We start from the raw sequence: 23603 nt of genomic DNA, 5'->3' as shown, positions 1-23603 counted from the left end.
CACATTTTTAGAGCTCATCACATATGCACAAATATGCATTTTATTGTAGTGTTGGCAATTCGGCTAGTAGTCGCCAGGAATTCAGCTGGCAATGGACTAATTAAGGTAATATTTATTCTTGTGAGGTATTCTTGTGGGATATATATGTGATCAGTAGGAGATGATAGTTCATATTTACTGCAGCAAAAACCCAATTTGTTCACAGGAATGTGCACATACTACACATTCCTCTGTTATGATATGTGATATGTAGGAGATGATAGTATAGGTTTGCTGAGACGGTCACATTTCATAACATAGTCACTTTTCTATGGGCGTTTGGATTCAGTGGAATGGAATGGTGGACTGGAATGGTGGAATGGAATGGAATGGAATGGTATTTAGGTAGGGTCACCTCTTAAAAAGGTCCACCTTCTAACAAAGACCACCTCTTTACAAAGACCGTTTTACTTTAATATCTGAATTGTTTTTTAGAGCCCTATAAGACAGTCTTATTGATGAATTGTGTGCCACATGTTATGTCTAGAAAAGCCAGAGTGACATCTGATTTATGATACAATACAGTAATAGCTATATACATTGGCATAACTAAACCCGGGCCTACCCGGGCCTAGGCCCGGGTGTCAGCAAATTGTTTGATTGAAAACAGACATTTTGTATAGCTCTAGGTCAAGATAGGTTTGGCCAACCGTCATGGACCGTGGGCGATTTATCAAAAAATCGAACATAACAGCGAAGAAGACTTACTGGTCTTAGGTCTATACTCTAGAGTATCTCTTAGTGAGCAATAGTGGACCATTGGTCGATTTGATCGAGGCACAAACTATCACGCCCCTTAAATTTAAATTTCACGTGCATAAATTAGACTGCGGCGTTTAGACCATGTAAACAATGTTGAGCACGTGTCCTAGCACATAGTAACAGTCGTGCTAAATGGCCAGCTTCTTCAGTGCTATTCTCTTCAACACTTTGATGCAATAGTTAACAAAAGCATCGTCCATGCTTGAGATAACAAGTAATGAAAATATTAGTTACTCACACTAATTATTGTTCTATTTTTAGACTAGCTTACTCACATGATAATGCATTTAAACAAAGGCGGTTGACCTGCAATTGAGGCTTGAGATAACAGTGATAAACTGCACTACGAGGCGATGAGCTGGATTGTTGAGAGAGTTGGTCTGCTATATATTAAAGTAGAGGGGATTACTCGGAGATAGAGATAAGGAGTCAAACGAATCTAGAGTCTGAGTTGAAATTCACTAAATTCAGTGGACGAAATCAGTGTGGCCAGGAGTGTCTACCCTAAATAGTATAAAGCATTATACCATACTGCCAGTGATGTATATCTGTACTTGATCATGGACGAATATGTTGGAGTACAGTTGAGACACGTGAGATGAGGCTCGATCTGCAGTGGTTATGTTATACTTACATAGATAGTAATTTGTAATAAAGCAGCAATATGTTAGCTAATACTACACTGTATGTTGGCTAGCCCATCATTGGGTCATTAGCCTTTTTGCACAATCATGATATTAAGTGTTCTGTGGGGTGTGTGTCACCTCATCACGTTCGGGTTAGCTACGCCACTGATTGCACTAGGCCCTGGTGTCAGTCTGGTTCTAGTTACGCCACTGGCTATATACCTCATACAGAAACAGCTTGGCTATACAAAAAAGGATATGTCCACGAAACTAAAAGCAACTGGCAACTAAAGGAGCTAATATCTGGTGAGGCCAAGAAATGAATGTTAATATATACTGGCAACTAAGTATAATTTACAATAACCTTGGTCCTTTGTCATTGACTTGTGCAGTCTGACTGTATTCCTAATTAATTCCCTGTAAGTCTAATAGGCTATTAAATTGGTACCTTTCTCAATAGTCCAGCGTTGTAGAGGAGAACAAGACGTCTAAATTACTAGCCAATTAGAGTTACTGGGAATTAATTAGGAATGCAGCAAGACTGTACGAGTCAATGGTAAAAGACCAAATGTTTATAAATTACAGTGAGTTATTTGCCAGTATTTCTTGGCCTCACCCAGATATTCGCTCCTTTAGTTGTTAGTTACTTTTAGTTTGATGGGGACATCATTTTTGTATAGCCAGACTTTTTGCATGGGGTATATTGCTGTATTACAAATCAGATATCACTCTAACTTTTCTAGGCATGTGGCACACAATTGATCAATAAGACCATTATATGGAGATACACTCTAAAACAACAAGCAATTTAAACATTAAAGTAAAATGGTCTTTATAAAGAGGTGGTCTTTGTTAGAAGGTGGTCTTTATAAAGAGGTGACCACCAATTGAAAGTACCATTCCATTCCACAATTCCAGTCCACCATTCCATTCCACTGAATCCAGACGCCCCTTTTCTATTAGAGTTTAGTTGCTCTTCCTATACCAAGAAGCTGAACAGCATGTATGTTGTGTGACTGTTTTTTAAGAGCACCTCAATCTTTTCATGTAAGTTGCTGTTCCCAGTGTCCAACTTAAATTAAGATTAAAAAATCCACCTCTTTTTGCCAGCATTTTGCTCACACATTGCTTATACCAGCCTATTTTTCCAGGAAGTTTACTGGCAAAATCAGCTCATCCCTAGCGAGATCCAAAGACTTCCATGACAGATTTTCCCTGGAAACTAATTGGATCACGTAATTACAAAATTTTGTGGAAAATTTGTTTAGAAATGTTAAAATCTCTCCAACAAATGAAATGTTGTGCTGGATTTTGCAGTCAATATATTTCCATACTGTGTAGTGCTGACAAACTTTGGAATAATTAATTGAGTAGCTACCTCCTAACCAACCTTCTCGATATTGCATAGTTGGTAGTAGTAAGCAGAAAAAATTATACAACAAAGGTATTGAAACAATATTATCCTGCTAGTATCTAAAAATAGTGTATACGTTATTGAATATAAGGAAAAATTAAGAATTTTAAACTCAATTAGGGATCATAGAAAAAGTAGGGAAACAAGGGAGGTCGTCTACACTTGCAGATATACTAGTGAACATTTAATCCCATTCACTAGCATATCTGCAGGTGTAGGCAACCTCCCTTGTTTTCCTACTTTTATTTTGTATGATCCCTAATCGAATTTAAAGTTCCTTATACGTACTTGTTTACTTTTTTATGACTGGTTAACCCGCGCATGAAAAGATGATGCCAGAGTTAATTTTTTCATCTGAACACGTGCCCCAGCTATCAATTACGGACTCGAATGTAAGTGGCCATTACACTTTGCTTTCAGCTGTGTTCAGCCCATTACACAGTGCTACAGTGAAGAACAGGAGAAGTGCCTCTGCAATCAATCCAGCCGCCACAAAAAATACAGACAATTTGCATGCTCCAACTATCATTTACTAACTTGTAAGTGAAGTGGCTATTACTCTCCGCTTTCACTTATTTTCAGCCTGTTACACAGTGTTACAAATGAAGATGCCTCTGCAACCAACCCAGTCACCACAGAAAAATATGGATTTACAAACAGGAAGCCATGCATCATGCCACTGTAAAGTGACACCTTGGGCAGTTAGCAGAAAGAAATTTATACAAAGGAGACTAAGGTATGTAAGTCCATGATGCATGAATTTTACATAATAGTGGTATGCCAAAAGGCACATCTAGGGATGAAGCAATGTTGAGCAGTGAAAAAATCAAGCCCATAGCCTTGGCCGTTGTCTGAACGCATCAGGCATGCAGGCAATTAGTCAGTCAGTAGAAAATTTCATTGAATAATTTAAAAAAAAATTGTAGCTGCCTATTGAAAGCATTTAGGGTTGTACTGAAGGCACTTTTGGGCTTGGGTATACCTAACCAATACTGCCAAGGCACTAGCTGAGCAAATACTGGCCATTTCCGTACATTCTTTGAATCCTATTTATTGCTTCTCTGTTATCTATAGTAACAAAGGAGTGGACAACCATAGTTTCAGCCTTTTGTGATGAATAGTCTTGGAGTTATAGTGCTAGATAGTTGGAACAGGAATAAAATTGATTTGTACAACAGCAATACAGCAAATCGTACAGTACGATAATACTGCATAGTAGGGACCACAAAGGTTTGGGCATGGCCCATGAAAAAAAACATCACCCAAAAACCACCCTTACTTTTCTCTGATGATGATGAAGCAGTATTGGTTATAGGTAAAACTAAGCCCGAACATTCAGATCAACCCGAAACACTTTCAACAAGTTGCAACATAATTTGTGACTGGATTTTGGAAAAACGATCCAAATCGCACATTAGAAGTTTCGAGATAAACGGTTTTAAAGAATTGAAGCCAGCATACCTCTCCAAGGATAGCAAGCACGCGTATGAAATTTACACAAAAGATGCATCAATCTGTTACCTTTCAGGCCACTTGTAGCTGCTTGTAGAGTTTCCCGCCAAATAAGATAGAAAATCTGAGCAGTTGGACGAGCGAAGTAGTATCACGAGTGCTCAGAAAGGGGTGGGGGGTGGCGGGGAGGGCAAGAGATAGACATCAAAATGGAGACAGACCACGATTGGAGTCCAGACACGAGATTACAATGCTGTGCTGGCTCCTTAGTGGCTGATATGTAGCAAAATCAACAGAGAAAATGTCTGGCCAACATTATAAGGCTGTCCACCAGTAAACCACTGATTCTTGCCAAGCCAGGTCCTTCACAAGGCCTGAAACCGCCATTTGAGCACTCCACACCACCCAGAAAAGACGTCTGTTAAAACCAGCCTCGAGTAGTTTAAGTAGTACTAAGGGTCAAACTAGTAGTACGATAGTGTAGCTATCCACTGGTGGTGTTAGTTTGATTTTGCCTGATGTGCGATTTGGATCAGTTTTGTAAAATCTGGTCACATTTATTAAACAGAATTTCTACTGACTGACTGTGTCTTTTGGTGGAGATGCCAAGCCTTGTTGAAGGAGCCAATCAGTTTAACAAAGAATCTCTTTTCCTTTACCAACGAGTCAAAGCACTTATCAAATCTTATCATTGACAAAAGGCTGACTTAATAATATGTTTACAGCATTTTTATACACATTTAACATTACGTGATATTAAATAGTGTTTGTGACGTAATGTATTACAAAAATAAGTGTCAATGACTTAATTAACATTATCATGTTCACAACACTCCGGGGTAAGAGAATGCCACCGTCACTGGTTGATTGTCCATCTGTAATGTAATTCTCTTACAAGCCTCAATACTTGCAATTCTAAATGGAGGTTTAGAGGGCTTCAAATCCTTTTCAACAGATATAACTTTATTTGTAAGTTAATTTGCTTGACTCAAATCAGAGGCAGCTTGTATCTCTGAAGGATATAAGTGATTAATGGCTCTGGAAAGTACTTGTTTATTAGGTAATTCAATTTTCACAGAATGTATCTGTCCATCTTTACTATGGATGAATTCTTTAATCAAAGCCAACTTCCACATCCTACACAGTATATTCTCATCTTTCAATATCACAATTTCACCGACCTTTGTATTTCTGAGTGTGATCCTTTATGATGAAGTGGCAAAGTTGCTCTAAGCGACAACAAATATTCTCTCCTCCACATCTCCTAGAAATGGTTTAACTGCTCCTGCCCCTTTCTCCAGCAATCAACTAATTCTTGTGCCGAATCTTTCTTTGGCCTTTATTCTGTCTCTTCATAATCATCTGAACTAAAGGAAAACTGTATCAAGATTACCACTTAGGAAATGTGCTGGTGTTAAAGCGAAGTCTAATGAAAATTCACTGTATCATTAAGTATGGTAGTAATTAAGTAGGGATTGGCGGAAATCATATGGCTTCGTAATTTTTTTTGCACTTAAAAACAGCCTTGCAATAAGTTTTACCTGAAAAAACCACCTGAAATACATTAGTACTGCTGTAATGATGCTGTACCTTTGTTAAACGAAGTGAAAAGTTGAATGTTTCAATGTACAATGAATTTCGTCTGACTGCCTACCTGCTGTAAGACCCAGTTGCACTAGGTGTACAGCTCCAGGAATTTCAGACAGCCAATGTAAAGACGGCAGATTCGCAAATCTGTTGTTCCGATTACATTCTGTCCACTGCACCATGCTGTTTACTTTCATCATTCATTAGTTTCTTTATTCTTCTCATAGGATAATTAATAGTTGCGGCACTTCCAAACACGTGATTTTAATGAAGTGTGAGTATGTGTGTGTAAGACAAGGGTGAAAGGGTGTACTACCCAAGGAGTTGTCTTTAGCATTTATTAACACTGGGTAGTCATTTTATAGTCTTACCAGTTTATCTTTTTTGTGAGGTAGCCAGCTAATAATGCCTTTGAGGGGCGGATCCACCTCGGGATCCAGACTTCTAAAAGTGAGGGTTCCACTCTTAATGGTGGACTCTCCAGCAATGTTTTACTGTTAAATCATCAGCATTTAGGCCATTAGAAATGCAGTTAAAGCCTTTAACAGTTGCTGTAATAGCTTTAAAAGACAAAACGATAATTATTTTTAGAGGCACTTATTGCGTATGAAGGCATGGGTGGATCTAGGATTTATAAGGGGGAGGGGGGGGGCTAACTCAAGGTATTAATGTGTTGGGTAGACGTGTGCAAAACACACCTCCCAGCATGTTTCGAAGCATGCTTGAACTAGAGGGGGATCTGGGGGCATGCCCCCCCCCAAGAAAATTTTGAAAAAATAATGCAATTTGGAGACATTTCCACATAAAATACACATTTCTGCCTGTAGATATTTTATATACTGCCTTTAGATTATAGGTACGGTTCTTTGCAGCATTTGTTAATGGAAAGGTTTGGGTAGGTTCAGACAACCAAGCACACGATTCATCCTCTCACAATTGCACAACAATAGGTGCATGCTGGAATAATGATGTTGAAAGTGGAAAATTTTGAAATTTGTATGATATGAGATTGAGTCTGAGAGCATTTTCAATGGAAATTGTGTACTGAATTAAGTATTGCCATACATAATAACTACACAAGTAAGCCTTTTTAACCAGACCAATGCACTTAATTGTATGTATACTGTAGGTGCAGACAGATATGGCTAAATTCCATAGCAGAACCAACTACTATGTATCTGCTGAATGCTCTATTAGAGTAGTTAGCTGACTGCTCTATTAGAGTATCTCGATCTTGTACACCACCATTGCTGATCCATGTCCTTGTTGCATAACCTTTTGCATAAATCCAGTGATAATGTCTTGGAAAGATGTTTATAAGGTGGGTTTATGAGTATTTGAATTATTAGTGATATGCTGAAACAAAAATTCACAGCATATTGATCAAGTAAAGCCTAAAAGTAAAAGGGGGGGGGGGGGGGGGGGGGTAAAATATAGCTGCTTCAAGTGGTATTTATACTGTGTGAGTATAATATAGCTAGCTAGCTGGACATAAAAAGTAAGCATACTAGCTATTTAAAAAAAAATCTTAAAAGGAAGATTATACATACTACAAAAAGTAAGGAAACAAGCTCAAAAATGTTACAGCTGAAATGAGAAATGATCCAGCAATAAAAAGTAAAGAAACAAGTTAGATTAGATGACTACTTGCTAAAATGAGACACACTTTAATCCCTACTTTTGGTTAATTTGATGGTTTCATTTCAAGATGCTAACTAGTCAAAACTAGGCATTAAAGTGTGTCTCATTTTAGCAATTAGTCATCTAGTCTTGTTTCCTTACTTTTTATTGCTGGATCATTTCCCATTTCAGCTGTAACATTTTTGAGCTTGTTTCCTTACTTTTTGTAGCATGTATATACTTCCTTTTAAAATTAAAAAAATAGCTAGTTTGTACATAAGTAAGAGGACGTGTATTAATAATAGCCTCTACTACCAGCCAGTATAGAAGCTTCCTACCAATTCCCTTTCTTAATGACTGCTTTACAAGTCCCACAAGTCTTTTGTAAAAGCCTCCCTTCCAGGGAGCCATTGCAGTTGTAAACCTCCACACAATTCCTGTACTTGAAAAGAAATTCAAAACATTATCACTTTTGATCAAGTTACTCCACTGCTGATCTAACACAGTTTTAACCAAATTAAATTGTGGAGTGTTATCAGATATTAATACTTCTGGTTTGCCGCGTATCTCCGAAGACAGTTTAAAAAGTGTTCAGCAGAAAGACCCTTAACTAATTCAAGATGTATAGCCTGAACAGCTTGGCAAGTGAAAATACAGATCCATATTTTTGAAACTCTCCATTATCTTTAACATCTATTGGTCCTAGATAATCCAGACCCACATACTGAAAGGTACCTATTTTGAAACCCTCCATGGAGGCATACTGGGTACAGCAAAGGGAGTTCCATTTTTACGTTTACAAATTACGTACACATCTAGACAGAACAAATTGTACTTCAGCCCTCACCTGAGGGATCCAAAATTCTTGGCGAACTTGGTTTAAGGTATGAAATGTACAAGACAATGGTGAACTTCTTGTATAACAAGATAGGTAAAATGTTCATGGCGAGGCAATAATTTTGGACATTTTGCTTCTTCAGGAACACTTGCATGTAAATACCTCCCATAACGTATTAATATGTCATCTTCAGCAGTATTCAAGCTGAGCTGCATAACTAAACAATGTTTCCTTTTATTTTTGATAGCAATAAATACTTCACTGACACTGGATGAAAGAAGTCCACATCAAGGATGACAACTTTACTACCTGGGCTGAAATGGATCCACTATCTTTAACAAAGTCAAGAACTGTTCTAAGCAACTTGTATTGTTTCAGAAACCTTTCCCTGCTTATCTTATTCCAAATTTTCCTTTAAATAAACCTCTGATATATGAAGCAACTTTCTAAGTAATGAATGACGCTTCTCATTTATTCCCAATAATGAATATTGTTGACTTGTTTCACTGTTATCAACTCCTGTAACAATAGTGATTTCAAACACATGCTGAACTCTTGTTTCTTGGTTTATTTTGCTCAGAATATCAGGTGTATTATCAGGCAAATTCCACAGTAGCCAAAAGGAATCCTCATTCTTAAGCCAGGTATGACCATGCCACCAAAGATCTGATTGACTAATCTCTGAGATACAACATCAGCAGGATTCTGGGTTGATTCATTGTAACGAAAGGTAGTGTCTTTCTTATTAAATATTTCCTTCGCACGATTTTCAATAAGCAAAGATAATGGCTTCTTTGTTTTAAGCCAGTGTAGAACACACAGCGAATCAGAGAACAAAATCTTTTCAGCTATTTCTAATCCCAATTTTTTCACAACAAATTTACCTACTCTAACTCCATGAGAACAGCTAGTAATTCTAAATGGGGTATTGTAAGATATTTAGATTTTTAAACCAGGCGCACGCCCACAGCCTGCCGAATTTACTGAAATTGTTTTCGTAAAAGTGTGTGTGTGTACCTATCTACCTATCTACCTATGTTTGTCCGTACGCACCCACGTGAGCAAAATCATTTAATAACGGTAAAAGCAGCTTTTACGTAAGAAGTAAAAGTGAAATGAAGTCTGTATTAAACTTTTGCACAGGTGAAGAGGTGGTTTCTTTTCGGCGGACTGAAATACGGGTGTGGTGACTTTCCTCAGACTACCTTCCCCTTGAGGTTTTCAGGCATTTAGCAACTGAAAAACAACGGTGCAGGCCTCCTACACTGCCAGGAATAGCCTATCGCTTCGAGTTGAAAGGGGGTGTATCCCTTACGTACGCGAACGAAAATGAAGAGTAGCTTTGAGGCTTTGTCGAGAGAATTTGTGGGAAAAAACACGTTAGTCACACTATAAAACAGTTTAGAAGATAGTTTTGTGCGTAATATGTTGGTAAAAGCGGTTTATTTAACAAATGCTTCCTTAACAGTGCATAGCAACGTAATTAAATGAATTACGAAATACGAGAAATAGCTAATTATATTATTGCACAACCCAAACTACCCTATTGTAAAGTAGTAATACATAGTTGGTTAATTCATAGTAGTATATACTGTCTATAGTTATTCCAGATGAGTTAGCTAGCTGCATGGCGCCTGGTTTTTAGAAGTAGCACAACATTAACTTGTTTCTTTTAACTCTGCCCAACAGGTACCAACTAGTAGAGTGGCATAGTGCACATTTCATGCACTTTGTTATGCAATTATGGAACTTTCCACATAAATAGTAATCCTTGTGACATTTATTTTTTGCCACTGCATATTTGGCCTTAGGCAACCATTATAGCGATTTTTGCATTGAAAATTTATCATTTTTGTCTTTATCTCCCTGAAGCATTGTTTTAAATTGTTAAAACGTGGTTTCAAATTAAAGGTATTTATCTAAGAAACAATACGACTTTTGTTTGAAGTGAATAGTTCATTCCACCACAAAGTTATGATTACTTTAAGTAGTCATAAAATTTGTTGCCCTTGGGGTATAAATTACCAATGGGCAGTAAACTTCATAGAATTTCATAGCAAATGTAGCATAAGCGACCAACCATCGACGCATATCTATTATCAACAATATTAAAGCATGCATAACGTAAATGGTAATATTATGAGATTAGTAGTATATGGATTAAACAAAGAGCAAAATATGTGGTTTTCTTTACTGGTAAGTGTTAGAAAGTATTTCTTGTATATTTTCTACTAGTCCTAGATCCTAGATACCCAGTTATTACGAACAGTTTGGTGGTTTTTCACCAACCACAAAAACCTGTAATGTAATTACGTACAGTACGATAGAACAGCACAGCAAAGCCAAACCTGAGCCACTTACTCCCCAAGGATATCCTCACATTATATAAAAACCTTTTGGGAATCCATAAATTCCACAGAAAGTTAGAGAGGAAAGTTTCTAAACCTGTCGATAATAGATCTATGGAAATGTATTGGGTGGTCGATAATAGATTCATTTTGACGATAATTGATTTATTTGCGGTTTTATGCTTTTCGACGTAAAGAGCTAATTACTTCCACTAGTACTTCAAAATTCAGTTTCTATAGAGAGTGAAGAACGGTCTATCGAACAGTGAACACTGGACCTTCATGGGTTGTTCACTTACAAAGTTATGATAGTTTTGATGAAATGCTGATGCTAATCGATATTTTACGCTAAATTATCATAACTTTGGAATAAAACCACCTATTGACTTAAAATAAAAATCAAGTAGTTCCTGTCAGCAAGACCTTTAATTTGTAACAGTGTAAAATAATGCCTCAGGGAGATAAAGACAAAAACTGTGAATTCTCAATGAAAGGATGGCTGTAAAGGTTACCAGAGGTCAAATCTGCAATGGCTCTATATCAAAAAATAGTTATCACAAGGAGTACTATTTGTGCAGAAAGTTTCATAATTGTATCACAAAGTACATGAAATGCCAATTTTTTTTGTGCTATGCCACTCCACTAAACTGGATCTTTAAAATCAAGAAGTTAGTTGGAAAACTTGCATCTCTGATTCTCAAATACATAACAGTAGCGTAGGCCTTTGTTGAAGCGTCACAAAATATTAATTGCTGATTATCACTCTTTGCAGTCTTCACAATCTAGGAATCTTAAGACCAGTTATCTCTATCAACAATTGTAACACTTGACTCCATTCTGACATGAGCTCTGGACTTATTGGCTCATCCCACGACTGATTAGCAACCCACAATTTCTGTAAAAGCAACTTGCCATGAATCATTATCGATGAAAGAAATCCTAGTTGGTCAACTGTCCTAGCAACGCTGTGAAGAACACCATGTTTAGTTGTAATAGTGCTTGCTGGAACTTTATTAAGTCCTGGAACACTAAGAGTGTCTCCCACTGGATCCCAAAACAAACAAAGACTCTAAAAACTCTGAACAATTTGAATTCCATTCACGTAAATCCATGGCAGACTTCTTAAATATGTGTTTGGCTTCTTCATAAATTCCATGAGTATCATTAACATTATCCACTCCTATTAGAACATTATCTACATAAATGTTATATAAAATATGTAAAGCAAGGGGTGATACTTCTCTTTTCAAATGAAACTTGATGGTTGCTGCTAATAAAAATGGGCTACATATCAACCCAAATTGTACTCTGCAAAAACAAAATATACACAAATTGTGACCGGATTTGCGAAAAGTTACCTTTTTCACACACAATATTTGACCCATTTTTTGAATGTTGAAGCTTCATAACTTTTAAATTATGGCATATAATAGCCTACAATTTTCCATGAGTGCTGCTACAGTATCTGGCTGTATCTTGATACTCAGAGGAAGTTAACCAGTAGAAGGAGTCAAGTGTTACATCATTTTGTTTGCTGGACCAGGTATGTAAAATGTGTGGGAAAGGTACCTTTTCACGAATCCATTCACAATTGCTCTCCACTTCTAACTTATTTTGATCCATAAGCTAAAAAAACGTGTCATACCTCTGTCTACATCTGGATTGCTACTTGGAGAAAAGCTTTCTTGATTTCTGCCAGAATAACAATAGAATAAGTTTGAAATCTCAGGAGGAGACCACCCATGTCTGGCGAAAGTACTGGTCCCCTATGTAAACACTCATTCAAACTGTTAGTACCCAACTTTTCCTTAGAGAAAGCATCATAAACAATATGTACCTTTGTAGTAGACTTCAATGGAGTTAACATTGGATGATGAGGTAAGTAATATACATTTATGAGTGCTGTTGTTGAATCACATTATCATAGGATTGTAGTAATGAAATATCACCCTCTATAGTGGTACGCGTTCACCTGAGCCCCCGCCAAATATCAAAGAGGTGAACATGTGTTCACTCCCAATGGTTTCGTACTGGAACAAAAATGCTTTCATGCTGTAAACATGTTTGCGCACCTCAATCGTCCATACTAAATATATGGGATATTTTTAAAGCCTCATAACTCACTTGTTCTTGCCCGTATCAAAGTGCTTTTCCCGGAATTTGAAGGGCTTCACAGCACTACTAATACTAGCTCCAAATGTGGAAACAGATAATGATCCTGATGTTCTGACCTTAAGTTCAATCGTTTAGCTAAATTATTAGTCATGAAAGTGTACTGGCTGGCACTGTCCAGCAAAACATGAGCAGTAGTAGTTGCCATTCCAGTACAAGAACAGTTGCTGTCTGTAATAGTACTCTCTCATCAGAGGCCAATAATGAGGAAGTAGTAGTAGCTAAAGAGTTTGACACTACAAGCTGATCACTGTTAGAAGGTTTAACACTCTCCTCTTTGTTATTCACAGGCAGTTCAGGAACCATTACATTCACATCAGATGTTCCAAACTTCTTAGGATGTATGCATCTATTATGGGAATTACTTTTACCACAATAATAACATGATTTAAGCAGTGAACTAGGACAGTACTTACACATATGGCCCACTTTTAAACATCTAAAGCAACATTTCTGCTGAGTTTTCTCTCAGACAAAGAAACATATCTATCACACTTATCATTGAGTGGCCAGCCACCTTTACAAAAAATACATGGCAAAGTAGGCTCAGTAGAACTACGTATTCTCAATACGCCTTCTCTGTGAATTAGCAGCCAGCACATCTGGTCTGTGGGAAATATCTGAGGAAGCAATAGAAGGCTTGTAACTGCTTGTAACAGGTTTTGACACAACTGCTGACCTTTAACATAAAGGTTAGTGTATACACATAACATTGTACATTTTCTTGTATTGTCACATACTGACAAATGGCTTCTCTCAAAGATTTCATGTCCCAAGGAACAGCAGGTTGTTTATAATCCTCAATTCTAGTTACAACGTCGGTAGGAAACTTGGAAATTATCTGTTGAACTAAGGTTCGTTGATCATTGGTTATTTCACTAGGCCCTGGCCTATTATGCCCAAAATTTTACCTATTATGCTTTTGAGCATTGCTCAAAATTTTAAGCCTATTACGATCAAAATTATGCTTTCAAAATCAAGATTATGCTCTAGAACTGACTGTTTTATTAGAATACATTAGTGTTCTCTGACTGCTTTCTTAGAGTAAGTGATTGCTCTATTAGAGTATCTTGATCTTATTCCTGCAAAGTGTACAAAGAAATGATCAGTTAAGCTATATTACATGTTTTTAAATATGAAATGCACTAATAATAATACTATTGGAAGTGATTATTTGTTTTCTTTCAGGCATGCTTATTGCGTATTTTAATTAAACTTACAAATATCGTCCCCATTATGCTACATTATGCTTGGTGCTTTTGGTCAGCTATTATGCTTTAAATTATTGCGGCATAATCGGCCGGGACCTATATTTCACCCTGTGCCTCTATTTGTCCCAGCAGTCTCACAATTGTTTCAGATACCTTTTGAACTTCAACAAACTTGTTATTAACTACCCTTGGATTATTTTGTAACTTGGCATACAGAGAATCTATAATGGCTTCTTTTCTTCCAAATCTATTTTATAAAAGCTGTGTCTCTCTACAGCCACTAATCCACCTTGATTAAAACTACCTTCAACAGTACAAAGGATATGAATTCCAAGCCCTATAAGTGGTGACTCCCTTGAATACACTGACTCGTAGAGGTGTACCTATATGGGTTCTTGGCATGTACTGATATCCGATATTGATGCCACCAAAAGAAGCCAATATCCAACAGTCGATCTGATGTGTGCATTGTAGTTAAAACTGTACATTTACCTACCCTACAACAACATGTGCATGTATTCATTGTATACTCTGTGGTATACAGCTTGTGAAATCCAGACAATTAGGCACCCACAAACATTTTTATGTATACTCCCATGAAGCCTTAAATGGATATTTCTGCATTGCTCCGCATTTTATTGGCTTGTGTGAAGGCTGGTACAGCAAGTTTCCTTGGTTATCCTGTGACCTTTCAAGGTACTCTATAACTGCTTCATTTGTAAAGACTATGATACGCTTGCACTAAAATCGCTTGGATTGATATGGCTTCTTGTAGTGTAGCACTTGTTTCAGAGTGAACAATAAGCCACTGGCACTAAAAGTGCCACATGAATACGTAGAAGATCAATGCATAATCCGTTTATGTACAAACTATTGCTACTGTATAAGTATCGGTAGCAATATCGGTCCTCCTGCTGTTCTGTACTGATACCAATATTGGTAAAAATTACCATATCGGTGGCCAATATTTTAGCCGATCCAATTATTGGTACACCTCCAACACTGAGGTGCTTATATGTGTAAACAAACATTATTCCACTGCGAAGGGTGATTTTACTGGCAGAGTCAATCACCAGAGCCTTTTGAATTACTACAGTCAGTCTCTTCTTATGTCAAACACCATGTGTAAAGCTCAGTGTGCACTACAACAACAGAAACAACACAGATAAAGTTCAGAATGCTACTAATACCATTTTCATGCCAAGAATAACAGACTAGCATATACAAAATAAGTCATAAACAAACCTGTCTTCATTCACCAACAACACAACGTGACAGAAGTTGATTTAAACTGCTAGAACAGCAAAACAAGGCTGCATGAGGCAGCTTATTGTAGTGAACTCCGTGTTTGAATCCGGATTACATACGATGATAATAGACGTCAAGTTGGCCAATAATAGACGTAGGCTGATAGTTGAATGCTTGCGCTAATTGAAGAAAAGGTCCAAGAACACTTCATTTAACTATTAGCAAACTCTTTTTATATATTTTAGATGGTGGGAATGGAAATATTTGTCAACAAAGTGATTTGTCACCATTTGTCACACTTAACCTGTAACAAGTTTAAACAGGCTGTAGGACCAAGTGTCCTACAGACCTTCAGCACTGGTGCTGTAAAGCCTTAAATAATAAATAAAAAACCACTCACAGAATTCAGTGCATTACCATAAAAAGTTAGTTTGTAATGTATTAGACAGTAAATTGGCCATATGTATATCTGGAATGCTTCAAGATATCAAACTAAAATTTTAACAAACGATAGATAAACACCCAGTTCTTCATTTTAGCTTTTAAAAATAAAAATGACCAATATGCAGAAAAAGGATAATTTTCCAAAATAATACACAAAAAATTGGAATTTTCAACTATAGTAGGGACCATAACACATCAATAAAAGTACTGAAACAAGCTGAAGTAGTGCACTACTCCAGCTTGTTTCAGTACTTTTTATCGATGTGCTATGAGTCCCTGAAATTCCATTTTTGTGTACTGATAAATTACAGGTGCTTATTTGATCGATCATAACTCACGATTAAAACAAGCTACGAAGATGGAATTTTGCTCAGTCTGCTCGCTATGAACTGACACATTGATCAAGGGATAGTGTTTCCCTGTTCATCTCTATGTGGACAAAAAATAAGGCCATTTCAACAATTAAATGACAATGATAAGCATTATTTTTACTACATAGTAAATAAGTGCCCATAGTTCATGCATTGTATGCTGTACAAACATAAAACAAAGATTTTCTTACTCCCAATAAACAGGAGAATCTGGTGGTGTATAGATTGTATTAATTTGAGCTTTGTTTCAGTACATACCGATGTAATTGAAACACTGATGAATTTTATGTAACACATGTATTTTTACCCAGTTGATTTCTATAAATTTTTATAACGGCCTATTTTTGCTCAGTGGATTGCATATATTTGGCCAGAAAAACGCAAACCTCCATGATCCCTAATAATGTATGATGATTTGACAGCTATGCGCAGTGTTTTAAGGTATGTTGTTTTTCATGTTTTATTTTTCACCATGCTACCAATAAGAGGTATGTATTTTGTGATCAATTACTACGTATAAGGTACAGTTATTCAATCATTAAGGGACATGTGCATGTGCATTGATCGTCATTGGTCCAGCTAGTTTGTAATAGGTCCTATTGTGCAGGTACAGTGTCTGCCAATTGTCTACCAGTAATATCTCTTAAAGCAGTGCAGTGCTTTAAATAAACTTATAATGTTTAAGTACGGAAAGTGTCAGTATGTAATATTAATGCCTTGATATGGTTTCCTAGCATCAAGAAGAAAAAGATAACTACAATGATTAAAGATAAAGGAAAGACAGGGTACAGAAAGCAAGCACTCGCTGGAACCTCAAAATGTTATTGTGACAAATAGTGGTGGTTATACAATGCATCGTTTAGCCTCTAACCATTTGACTGTTGTCAGGCAGGGACAGGCAGGTAGACCAAAGTATGATTTTGGCATTTAAAAAAAATCAATATCGGCATGTACATGCATGGGGCTTTATTTAGATTTATTGCTATAATTGACATTAGTATAACAAGACTGTTCTGTTAATGTACTTTTACCACTTAAAAATTTCTAGGGTAGTTTTGTGGGACAGGCATCATTTTGGGGGAAGGCTCCCTATTATAAGTACTAACATACTGTGTGATGATTAATGTAGTTTGACTAATCACAAATATGTATATATATATATATATATTATGTAACTGGATCTGGGAAAACCAGTTTTATTGTCCATGACAGCAAGTTTGATTTTTCACCACGAACACAAAGCCGCATAAATAAGTGTTAAATTTTGCAATCAGCTATACTTGCTTTTTCTGGCTGTTTATCCCAAGCCCTGTAGCAAGCCATATGAGCAGTCTGGGCCCTAAATAGAGCCCTGGGAATATTACTGTACCACTCCACGGCATTGAATAAAGACCTGTGCTGTAAATTTCCTTCATTTTGAGACCTGAATGGTCCATAATTTAGCAATAATTCATCCCTATGCATTCCTCTTCATTTTGTAAGCAACCTGTTTTCCCCAACCCCCCTCCCACTTGTCCTATTTAAGCTTGCCTGATACAATCAACCTTGAATTAAAACTATCTAAAATGGTGGGAAACTGATCTGTTGACTACTTTTACAGTGGATACTCTGGAAGATAAGGAATTGGTGTAAACGTGACAACACACTTAGTACTTAAAACCAGCATTTCTCAATACCCGATAAGACCATAGTTTTCCCAGACTATGTATATATATATATATATATATATATTAATCCAACAACTGAATGTGTTACAGTATAATACTCTCAATAGCACCTTGATGTATTATCTTGAAATACGTCAAGAGATTAGCCAATAGAATTAGTATTACACTTGTTTGTCAAGGTCCCTTGACAAAAATCTATAATATTAATTTGATTGGCTAATATAGTGTGATATGTTATATTAGAAATAAATGTCTGACTTGACAACTATTGTTACCATAGTGATAGATACTCCAAGGTATAACACACAATATGGTTGCTTAGCAACGGTTGCTAGGTAACCGTTGCTAAGGATAAGTCTTTTTGAGACCATAGCAATGGTTGCTAAATCTGATTAGCCTTTTGCAATGGTTAATTTTCAATTTCTGTTGCATAGCAACAGTTGCTATAGTTGTCGGATTAATTTACAATAGGATGGATGGCTGTGATATTCGGAATTAATAGTTCTCATATTGTAAACTGGAAGGAAATAGTGTTCGGCTTCGCCTCGCACTATTATACATATTGGATGGCTGTGGTAATCGGGATTAATAGTGCGAGCATTGTAAACAGGAAGGAGTAAAATAGTGCAAGGCGATGCCTAGCACTATTTCCTTCCTATTTACAATGCAATAACTATTAATCCCGAATACCACAGCCATCCATCCTATTGCAAATTAATCTGACAACCATAGCAACTGTTACTAGGCAACATGAATTGAAAATTAACCGTTGCAGAAGGCCAATCACACTTAGCAGCTGTTGCTATGGTCTCAAGAATACTTTACCTTAGCAACAGTCACCTAGCAACTGTTACATTGTGTTATACCTTGGGGTATCTATCACTATGGTAACAATAGTTATCAAGTCAGACATTTACTTCAAATATAAACACGCCACACTATTTTAGCCAATCAAATTAGTATTATAGATTTTTGTGAAGGGACCTTGACAAACAAGTGCAATACTGGCTAATTGCCTGACGCATTTCAATATAATATGTCAAGCTGCTATTGAGAGTATTATACAGTAACACATTCAGTTGTTGGTTTAATATATATATAAAATATAATATAGCAATATAATAGTATGATATTTCAATTACAGACATAGTTGGTATAGAGCAATAAACATTCATAACTCACCAAATGTGCAAGTAGAGAATTGTTCATTTTACAACAGCTCTAAAGGTCACTACATCAACAGGTCTTACCTGGATATAGGTGGAGTCCTCTATATTTCATATTACAGTGGAATATCAGACAGTGATCTTGATATTAAGGTCAACAAATGTAGCTTTATTCATAATTATGCTGACTTGACTGATCCACAGTACAACACTTTTGGACGCCTTGGTGGAGGACTAGCAATCCTTGTCAGAATTATAAGACCCAGATCAGTCATTTGTACTGTAAATAATTCAGTGTTTGACAACAATGTAGCTAGTGGTTATGGTGGAGGCCTGTTTGCAGAGGTATCACCGGGCAGTTATATATTTGAAAACCTCTTGTTTGCTAATAATCATGCTTTGATTGGTGGAGCCTTGTTCTATTTAATATTGCAAGATAGTATTCTACAATTTACCACTACAACAATAATTAATTGTAGTTTTGTGGAAAATACTGCTGGAGGTGCTGCTGGTGCAGTAAACATATATGCTGGACTGACTAATAATTCTCTGGTATTTAAGCAGTGCATATTCACTGAGAATACTGCTACATCTTACGGCACTATCAACATAGAGTCAAATAATTTCTTCATGAATAGACCATTTCATATTGCTACAACATTTGTTAATTGGTAAGCAGTGAATGGTGCAATTACAGTAGATACTAGATAGGCAGTAGATGCAAGGATTTATGTAATGTAGTAAATTGAAGGCACCTGAGTGAAGGATGAAGCAAGGATACCACTACTTTAGGCCCTGAATTTTACTATTTACATACTGTGTAATACTTTATTTTCATGGAAAATTTTTATGTTTTACACTGAACAAAGTTTTTTTTGTAACTACTTTATTCGATCTTTTGCAACACTGGTAGTTCCAGTGGTAAGGATTTTGCCACATCCTTGATGTTTGCTGTGTTTTTAGCTAAAAGCAGTAAACCACACAGTTAAGCTTGGAAATTTTCTAGTTTCTGAAAAATCAAACTGTGGTACACCGTAAATGTTGCTGTTTATGTGGTCTGGACATTTTAGACTTCAATTCATTTGTTGTACTGTTAGTTACTGAATGGCATAGGTTGCTGGATTTACACTACATACCAGAAAATCACATTAATGAGTATTGCAACATGTTATGATCTAAATGTTTATGCAACCATGAGGTGATGCCCTTGGGTGATGTGTAGTAGATTTGTGTTGATATTAAACTTGTAAATTTTCTTTCTGTAGCATATTTGACAGTAATTATGGTGCTGATGCTGCAGCTGTTAGTATTGCTTTTTATAATGCTGTGTTTGAGAATGTCACATTTAAGAACAACACTGGAAGATCTACAATTCAGGTACACTGTAGGTGTGCAAAGTCAGTTTATAGAAACCTTTAATTTAAGAAAAGCAAGGGTAAGCATTGGAAATGGGACTATAGCCGTTCACTTCAAATTTGTATCAAAAGATTGAGGTGTAGTAGATTCACATTGAGCTGATACTTTAATAACAATTACACAAGACCTGGCTCATTAGTAGTACTTCTTGAACAGCTAAGCATTAATTTCATAGTTTTCCTAATAACATCACCACACAATTCTGCCTTACCATACATATTTTCCACGCCTTCACAATTTTACTTTACAATGCAAGCATGTAGCTTTTTTTTCATGCCATAACAAATCAGCACACAAAATTGAAGCGAATTATGGTATTTTTGGTACCCAAGAAAATAGTAAAAGACAATTTTTTTCTCAAGAGAAGTAATGTTTTAGCCACTAAATGATTAGTGATGACAGCAAAGGTGTGAACATGCAGTTTGGCTCCAATAGAGGTTTGAGAAACGATCATATCAGGCTGTGTACTGTTATGGTTTCTATAAAAGAAATGGATAGGAAAATTTTTAATTGTCTGATGAACAAAAAGATATACATTCATGTAGAAGACTCACAGCAGTGATTATTATACGATGAGCTGCATGCAATTCACTACTGTGAGTCTTGATTTTTGGCATACATAATAATGCAGCTAATGTTATAATATGTGCTTAAATCTCACAAGGCGATTGCTGGATTTATTTCTTTTAATGGAAGTGTCGTATTTGATGCCAACAATGCCATATCCGCTGCTGTTGGAGGTGCAGTTTATCTGTTTCCCTACAGTCAAATAATTCTTCTAAATGGTGCTCATGTTAACTTTTTCAACAACACTGGGAAGTGAGATACTTCTGTGTACTTTGAATTGTAGTCTAGTGTGGTACTTATTATTTAGATTTGGTGCAGCAATTGTTTCAGAAAGTGGACCAAGTTTTGTTTTTCCACTGGGTTTTGAAAGTATCTTCCATATTCCATTTTGTTCAATTCGGAATTATGATGATGCATTTGTGCCTTTTAGTGATATTAACCCTAATCAGGTATGTTTTCTTTGTCGTATCTTTTACTTGTAAATTTTATTTTATAGACATCTATTACTTTTATTGACAACAAAGCTCTTATCCAACCTGAAATACTCAGTGATTTAGAATCATGCTCACAAACCATAAGCTCTGTTAAATACAACATACTAGAGTTACCTTTCATCATAATTGACAAGAAGACAAACACCAGTGCAATGACTACATTAAATAATAAAGTTAGCACAATTTCAGTTTCATGCAAGCATGTTATCTTTTACCGTACCTCTTACCACTATTGTATGGTAAAATAATATAATTGAGCTTAGTAGTATATGTTTTTGTCATAAAATGACTCATCTTCAATAAGCCTGTGTGATGTAACAGATGACGCTGCAAAGTTAAACATTTCCAAGATATATGTTTAAAAAAATGTTAATTTGAAAATGAAGTAGGATCTATGTAATATAAGTAGTGAAACAAGAGATGAATGATGACATTACAGCATGGCTCGGTGGGAAGTCCCTACTTTGGCATTGAGCAAAATAGTTGTTATATATGGCTAATGTGACAAAGTAGGGACTTTCTCACTGAGCTATGCTGTAATACCATCATTCATCTCTTGTTCACTACTTTTATTGCATAAATCCCTACTGTTACGAGGTGTGCATGGTCTTCATACTCTACATATTGCTATTAGTCCACCTGAATCTTTATTTGATGGGTGTGGTTGCAAACCTGTCGTGAACAGGATCCCAATCACGAAATTGCATGCAGGTTTCTAGCTAGTATAGAGTAACTCACTAATATCGGACGGATTCCAAAATCGGACACGATTACTCGAGCCACAACAGGAATTTTCAAACAACTTGTATGTCTTTAGATAGTTCAAGGCTGTGGGACTTTGCACACAAAGTATCAGCTTCCTTGGCTTCTTTGTTTGGTGGCAGCAGACCTGCAAAGTCATTTCCGATTAATACATATGATCCAGAAAAAAGGTTGATTCATGGACACCCACAGTTTACAAATCACACTAACATTTAACCAACGGTTTTATATCTTTAACTAATAGAGCAACTCATCTACTTTCTAAATGTCCCTAGTTTATTTAATCAAATCCTTTGAATCATGAATTACAAATCAAATAAAATGAGATGTCACTGGAGTAATCATCACACCATAAATTTAAGTATACAGAAACTTGATTAAGTATACGTTGTTTGAGATAAGTTTACGGGAGATGTGTACCGTATACTTTTACAAACACCGTATACTTCCGTACACTTAAATTTATGGTGTGATTATTACTTCAGTGACATATCATTTTATTTGATTTGTAATTTGTGATTTTAAAGGATTTAATTAAATAAACTGGGGTATTTAGAAAGTAGATGAGTTGCTCTTCAAGTCAAAGATATAAAACCGTTGATTAAATGTAAGTGTGATTTGTAAACTGTGGGTGTCTGTGAATCAAATTTTCCGGATTATACGTATTAATCAGAAATGACTTTGCAGGTCTGCTGCCACCAGACAAAGAAGCCAAGGAAGCTGATACTTGGCGTACAACAAAGTCCCATGGCCTTGAACTATCTAAAGACATACAAGTTGTTTGAAAATTCCTGCTGTAGCTCGATTAATCGCGTCCGATTTTGGAGCAGGTCCGATATTAGGTGAGTTACTCTACCTGTTATAGTAACACCAGCACTGAAGTGCTTCTGAAATCTAGCTCTGAAATAATTCTGTGATGTCTAAATATGCAGCTGAAAGAAAGTGCTGATATGAAAAATTAATGCCTCGATATGGTTTTGTTGGATGAAGAAGACAAGCAGCTTGATTGAAGAAAAAACAAGGCACAGGGGTCCTACACTCATCAGAACCCCAAAAGGCACATCCCACTGGTGAGTTTGTTTTTGTGGCGTGAAATGGTGGCCGTTTGCTGCTTCATTTCGCCTCTAGCCTTGCGACTATAGTCAGTCAAGCATTCAGTCAGGCAGTCTTTAAGTATAAGTAATGTAATACGGTAAGTAATTTTTTGAGTTTTAATGGCCGGTAGCCTTGAGCTAGTGGACCATCAATACTGTACTCTAAAGATTTTATTAGTTGTACATCCGTTACTCTATGCTTGTATGCAGTACTGTAAAGTTATAATCAATCAATCAATCAATCAATCATTCAATCAATCAATCAATCAGTCAGTCTAAAATATATTCGAGTTTTGGCGATTTTT

At 36.4% G+C, this 23603-nt stretch overlaps 1 protein-coding gene across 3 annotated transcripts in view; it reads left to right on the top strand.

The window, feature by feature from the left end:
- Window positions 1-23603, top strand: part of LOC136262866 (uncharacterized) — a 93463-nt gene that overhangs the window by 2417 nt on the left and 67443 nt on the right. For 2 of the 3 annotated variants that reach the window (XR_010704362.1, XM_066057293.1), the window contains exons 2-6: window positions 18944-19636; window positions 20231-20342; window positions 21046-21200; window positions 21256-21397; window positions 21445-21615. Coding sequence is in view for 2 of the 3 variants with exons in the window: in XM_066057293.1 (XP_065913365.1) it covers window positions 18944-19636; window positions 20231-20342; window positions 21046-21200; window positions 21256-21397; window positions 21445-21615 (1273 nt within the window). In the remaining variant the exon portion in view is untranslated. The remainder of the gene's footprint in view (window positions 1-18943; window positions 19637-20230; window positions 20343-21045; window positions 21201-21255; window positions 21398-21444; window positions 21616-23603) is intronic. The other variant, XM_066057302.1, reaches the window with a different exon arrangement.

This window comes from Dysidea avara, chromosome 1, assembly GCF_963678975.1.
Source record: "Dysidea avara chromosome 1, odDysAvar1.4, whole genome shotgun sequence".
Classification (NCBI taxonomy): Eukaryota; Metazoa; Porifera; class Demospongiae; order Dictyoceratida; family Dysideidae; genus Dysidea; species Dysidea avara.
Note: the sequence above shows the minus strand (reverse complement) of the source record. Positions and strands in the feature narration are given on the sequence as shown.